This window comes from Polyodon spathula, chromosome 53 (assembly GCF_017654505.1).
Source record: "Polyodon spathula isolate WHYD16114869_AA chromosome 53, ASM1765450v1, whole genome shotgun sequence".
In the NCBI taxonomy this organism is placed as follows: domain Eukaryota; kingdom Metazoa; phylum Chordata; class Actinopteri; order Acipenseriformes; family Polyodontidae; genus Polyodon; species Polyodon spathula.
Genome location: NC_054586.1, coordinates 279,653 through 285,945, shown reverse-complemented (window position 1 = coordinate 285,945; position 6,293 = coordinate 279,653). Strand labels below are relative to the sequence as shown.

The window sequence follows — 6,293 nt, the reverse complement described above, 5'->3', positions numbered from 1 at the left end:
ACACAGTGAGTGGGAGGAGGAGGCAGTGATTGTAAAATGACATGCCAACAAGTTATAAAACTTTTCATGCGTTCACATATTAAAAGTTTACAACAATAATACAGGGTGTCTTTATAGTACTATTAAAAATGGGTTGTATTTGCTTATTTTAAGCGGTTGTACCTTAGGCCTGCCCGGTGAGGTTTGGTGTAAACGTTTTCTAAAAGGTGTCGGGGAATATTTGGCTTGCTGCTCGAAACTCTATCCGGGCCCTTTCTCTTTCTCCGCGGTGGGCGGGGGTCAGGCCTGTAAAGAAACGGCCTATCTGAAATCTCTTTATTGCACAGAGGTTAAAGGTGTCGGACTTGACTTTATTGAAGTTCAAAGACAACATATATTAACGTTTTTCTACGGGATTATAACCATGTCCCGCCACCATCACCTCGGTTTCACATAACCTTAGACTAAAAAATACATACCATTTAAAATCTATTTAAAAGCGGATAGCGTTTTTTTTTAAAGAAGGAAAAAGCCTTAAAACCCACGTGTCTCGGTTACAAAAGCAAACCCGCCGTCAGTCCTTTTCAAATCCATAACCCAAACACCCTCGGTCCCTCTCTCAGCACTGCGATGTTTTTAAGAGCGCCTGGTCTTCACACGTGGTTCTATAAACTTGAGCTCTTGCAGTACCGGTGCTATATTCAGTCTAAGACGAATGAGGGGGGAGTTTTGAATGTGTGATGTGAGAGTGAAGGGGGGGGGGGGAGGGGACCAGCCCATGCCTATGGCATTCCCCCCTGTTTTGTTTGTGTCTGTTTACTGCGGAAGTCAATCTCAGAACAGACGGTGCAATTAAGTAAAAAATAAGGTATTTAGTGCTTTGGACTTTATGGCGGTGTCTAGACTGGACTCGTTTCTCACGCGCCTATTAGCTGTCCAGTTTATGAGGGGCTAGTGTGCGCGTTTTTTTTCTCTTTTAAAACACGCAGTCGAGCCATCGCCCCATTGTACATTGTTCCACACGCTCACGAGAAAAACAAAATGCACGGAGACGTGTTTTCTTTTCCTTCTAAGTTAGGATACGTGTGGATGCCGACCGAGTCATTATAAAGCAATGCGCCCGTTCTTAACAGGCTTGAGCCACGAATAAAGAAGCGTATGCAAACAACACGCTTCAGTATATTAATAATAAATAATAATAATAATAATAATAATAATAATAATAATAATAATAATAATAATAATAATAGTTTACTTTGTCGCTGTGATTCAATATTAATATTGCAGTTAGGTGATTTCCTAAATGGCGTTCACCAAACGTCGATCAGAAAGATGTTTTATACAGTAACCTTATTCAGTGCGCTTTATAATCAACTATACAAAAACTTAGTTGATTTTTTTTATAGGCAAATTTGACATCGCTTCTAGAACGCAGAACCCCAATATCAGAATCCTCAAGTTCCATCTTTCCGATCCAAGTTCTTGACTTTGAAGTGCACTGATCTTGTTTCATATAGCTGTTTATTAAAACATATACATGTACGTATAATACGACTAATATGACTAATGATCTCCGATATATATATATATATATATATATATATATATATATATATATATATATATATATATATATATATATATATTATATACAACTGTTTACACTCTAGTAAAAACTGAGATCATCTAAATTGTACACGAAGATAAATCCATTGAACGTGTGCACACAAAAAAAACTTCACACAAGTTTCCGCTGTTTATTCCTTGTACGTAAAATTAATCGGGGTAGTTTTGAGTTAATTGCTTTTTGGTTTAGTAACATAAGTTCTGTCGTTAAACCGATAAGTCGCATGCGTGGTAGACGGTGAACGGCATTTTCAACAACGTGTTACTGTGACGTTTGACTTCCTTGACTCTCTGAAGACGTGACCATCTGTGGGGATGAGTCAGCGATATGGAACAAATGCTGCTCGGAAAAAACAAAGGGAACGTGAGCTTAACAGCGAGCTAGCAACTTCGGAATCTCCTGCAATGAACATTCTGCGCTGACACAGTCGTGACATCACCCACCGAATTCTTTTAACGATCGCAAGTTCACAGCGCTGTGTTTACTCGCCTTTCTGCCCGGCTGAAGAAGGGCTTTATGCCCGGAACGTCCTGAAATAATAACGAGAAGAGACCATTGTACCATTTCGTATAGAGTCAGTACAAGAAACACTTTATTAATACTTTGAGCACCCGAAAAGTCCCGTTGGAACCATTTTTTAAAATGTTTTACGTACAAATTATTTGCGTTTTTTGGTGTCTTCATCCTTTTCAATATCCGGTCCCATAAAATAATTATATATATATATATATATATATATATATATATATATATATATATATATATATATAAAAATGTGATTTTTTTTTTGTGTGACTAATTGATAAGCAATCATTTATATCGCTTCGGTATGGTCTTCAGCTGATATAATTAATTTTATATCAATTATTCACATCTATTTTTTTATTTTGTACACCGCGTTTTCCTTTTCAAATCATACATACACACGTGTACGTGTTTAATATATATGTGTGTGTGTCCGAGTTAATTCATATATAATATTTCAATGATTACTACTTGTTTTTAAATTCATCAGAAAGAAAACATTGGTTTTGGGCACATTAGATAATAATTAATACTTATAAATGAAATAATACAACAATAATAAATGAAACCATGTACAAGATTGTGAACTGTGAGAACGAACAGTTGCGTCCTAAAAAAAAAAAAAAAGTAATAAAAGTATTTCACATATTCACTAAGCACTTTTTAAATAAAAAATCAGTTTTTGAAAAGGTCTCCGTCACCACCGTGAATGTAACCCGCCGAGGCAGATTCGTTCTTCCAGCTGGTTCTTCACAATTCAGATCGATTCCCAACACAAGCAATTCAAATGACAGCTTTTTGAATTCGCTTCTGTTCCCCCTCTCTGTCCGACCCGTCTCTCTCTCTCTCTCTCTCTCTTGTTTTTTCTCGTTTTATTTTATTTATTTTTTTCATTTTTGGCTGCGGCGCCCTTTGCATGCTTCAAGTTCACAAGAGCGGGTTTCCTGAGAAATACTGCAGGCGATCTCTGCTCATTTTCTTTTCTTTCATTCTCCGGTTTTGGAACCAGATCTTGACCTGTCGGTCGGTGAGGCCGAGCATTCGGGACAGCTGGAGTCGCTTCTCCTTGTTGATATAAACGTTAAAGAAAAATTCCCTCTCGAGCTCCCGAATTTGGAACTTGGAATAGGGGCATCGCTTCTTTCTAGTTCGAGGGGCACCTTGGGTGTAAAAAGAAAGCAGAACGTTAATAATAATCATCTTTATCACAGCCATGCATCTTTATCACAACCATGCAATGCTAAAACGCGTTTAATCTGTTGCAGTGAGATTCGTGTTTTAACTGCTTGGTTTTGCGCTGCTATTGCATTTTATTTCAGTAACAGCAGCGGTGGACACCCTTTCATGGACACGCTTAGGTCTATGCAGAAGTAATATTAAATACACACGTTTGCAACCTATTTTTTCTTACCCTGTTTTTGATGTAGAATAGTTAACGTGACACACTTTCTTTACCAGAGCACTGGCAGGTTTTGTATTTTGCACACAAATGCGTGCATCTAATATGTAATCAGGACATGCAAAGCGTGGATTGAATAACAAGCACGCTGTTGCCAATGTGACATTTGTTTACCTGCCATACAGAAACGATTCAAGGTTGCTTTTATTTTAATTCCGGTTTATTGGTACGATTAATATTGCATTTTTTTTTTAATTTTGGTTTTCTGTACATATTTTAAAATGTTTTTTTTTTTTTTTTTGCGCTATTGCCATGAGCTTCGCTATAATACAGAATGAATAATAAAAACGCGAACTGTGTTTTTCACATGATTTCCGTTCACTTCCGATACAAATTGAGCATGTTCTGTTATCTTTTAACTACACTCGTAACTATTTTGGAAATCTTCTAAAACTGCCTGTTAAAATAACTAGTCACGGAGCGAGTTGGCTATTAAAGCAGAGGCACGTATTTAAATCGTTCTGGTTTGTTTGCCGCGGTATCTTTGCTAATCAAACTGCCCCCAATGCTTGTAACAAAGATCCCCGCACATGCGTTTAGTTACCAAGTTACATGCACGTTGCTTAAAAAAAAAAAAAAAACCCGAGGAGTCACAGGAAGCCAAGGGCTATGTTCTGCTCAATTGGTTTTTACCCTCGACAGCCCAACAAGAAAATCTTTTAAAACTGCCCGACGCAAGTTCATGATCAAAGTTCGCATTTGTCACAATAGCGCGCTCTTAAAAATTTCACAGACTCCGAGACAGCACTGACTGAGTGTAACATCCGATTTTTTTCAAAGCGTTTTCCCATCGTAAAAAACATTCCTGTTCGAAGACACGGCTTTGTAGGGTTATAATAAAAGCTGCTGAATGCTTATAAAACTCCACATAAAATCTGACCGACAAAACATCGAGCTACTTCTTAACCTTGTTGCGTTTACAGCGGGCTCACTCTCTCTCTCTCTCTCTGTCTCTCTACCTACTGGAGATGCTGGTTTTGCTGCTGTTCCCTTCTTTGTTGACGGAAGAGGTAGCAGAAGATCCGGAGGTCGGGTTTTCCTCCTCGTCCTCCGGGTCTTTCTCTGGGTCCCCCCCGTCAGTGAATGCGCCGGCTTGAGCCTCCGGCTCCGGTTTGCTCGCCTCGCTCTTTTGTAAACACACCTCTGGCTGGCCGTCGGCTCCGCCGCAGTAAGTGTTTTCGAAAAACCTGTCAAAGCTCTGAGGCAGGACGCTGCTCTTGCCCATGCTGGAGTAGAAACCCGGGGCGGGGTGGTTCGAGTTCGGGTGCTGGTGATGGCTGTACGCGCTTTCGTTTTTCATTAGCATTTCTGTCATGGTCGAAGACGGAAGGCAGTCTCTGTGCATCAGCTCTTCCGCAGCGTAGGCATAATTGCTTCTGTGATGCCATTTACTGGAGGGGTCCAACCCATAGGGCACCTCTCGCACCGGCTGCACTTGAGACAAATTTGTAGAATATGGGTATGTGATTTGGCGAGAAGGGGCCTGTGGTAAAAACGAGGACACCGCTGAAAACTCGGGCACGTAATATGTGCAGCTCGGGAGGTAGAGATTGGAGGCACAGCCGGTCCTCTCCCCGAATTCAGCAGCAGATCGTTCTTTGCGCGTTTGGGTGCAGAAATTGCCTAGGCTCACCGAGTTAAACATCGTTCTCTCTTTCCCGCTGTATAGATAGATGTTTTGGGATCCGATCTGCGGTGGGGGAAAAATTTGGGAAGGCTCGATGACGCGTTGTCCGTGTAAGTCGCCCCGGAGCCACGTGGTCGAAAGTAGATATACTCGTATATCAATTCGAAGCTCTTAGATGCGTAGGGGTGGTTCTGTTCTAGGTAAGATCTCAGAGGTTCAAACGATTGGTTTCCCAACACCGCAACAACATTATGAAAATCAATAGCAGATTTCTGGTCATCTTAGTAAGGCACTCCCCTCTAGAAAAAGTTCAGATCGAAGCTTTGACCCCCCCCCCCCCAAAAAAAAATAAAATAAATAAAAATAAAAAATACATGCGCACACACACACGATATCAAGTGCAAGGTTTAGTATCGGTTAATATACCTTCCTGAATCTTGAATTACGCATTGTATTTTTTTTGTATTGGTATTCATCGATCGATTCTTGATCGCCTGCATCGTGTAGAGAAAGCATGCCACTGAATGAGTAATGTATCACGGCCCGAAGCAAACGAGTTTAGTCAATAATCAATATTCAAAACCCCTCTTCTTTCTAAAGTTTTCTGAAATATTTATTATGCTAAGAGGAGTTTTTGCATTTTTAATGCGAGTGTTTATTATCAATCAATGCAGGCTGTGAATTGCAAGCATGTTTCATTCGTAATGCTGAACACAACGCGTGAGTGATATTAACGCGATGTATCTTCTATTATAAAGCGATGAGACCCATTCTATTGACAGCGGGATTCTTTTTAAAAGGAAGGTTCTGAATTATAAACCCGCTACAAAACATTCGTTTAACGGAGTTCCTTCTCTCTGTCCCGCGATAGGTTTTTTTCCTTATCCGTCTAGTTTTGCCATTTTATTTTAATACGCCACTTCCCCAGAAAAGGAAACGTGTATTACATTTCAAAAGCTTAAATACTCTTTCTTTATAATCCGTTTTTTTTTTTTTTTTTTTTTTGCTGGGTGGCCATTCGAAATTCAGAATTCTTTTGAAGGAATATAAGAAACTCTATGAGGATTGTTACACGG

At 39.7% G+C, this 6,293-nt stretch overlaps 1 protein-coding gene across 1 annotated transcript; it reads right to left on the bottom strand.

The window, feature by feature from the left end:
* Window positions 1–2,367: 2,367 nt before the first annotated feature.
* Window positions 2,368–5,511, bottom strand: hoxc11a (homeobox C11a). The gene is made up of 2 exons (XM_041239224.1): window positions 4,554–5,511; window positions 2,368–3,291 (listed from the first exon to the last, which is right to left on the bottom strand). The coding sequence occupies exons 1-2, from the start codon at window positions 5,233–5,235 to the stop codon at window positions 3,059–3,061; spliced, it is 915 nt and encodes a 304-aa protein (XP_041095158.1). The 5' UTR covers window positions 5,236–5,511; the 3' UTR covers window positions 2,368–3,058.
* Window positions 5,512–6,293: the final 782 nt, after the last annotated feature.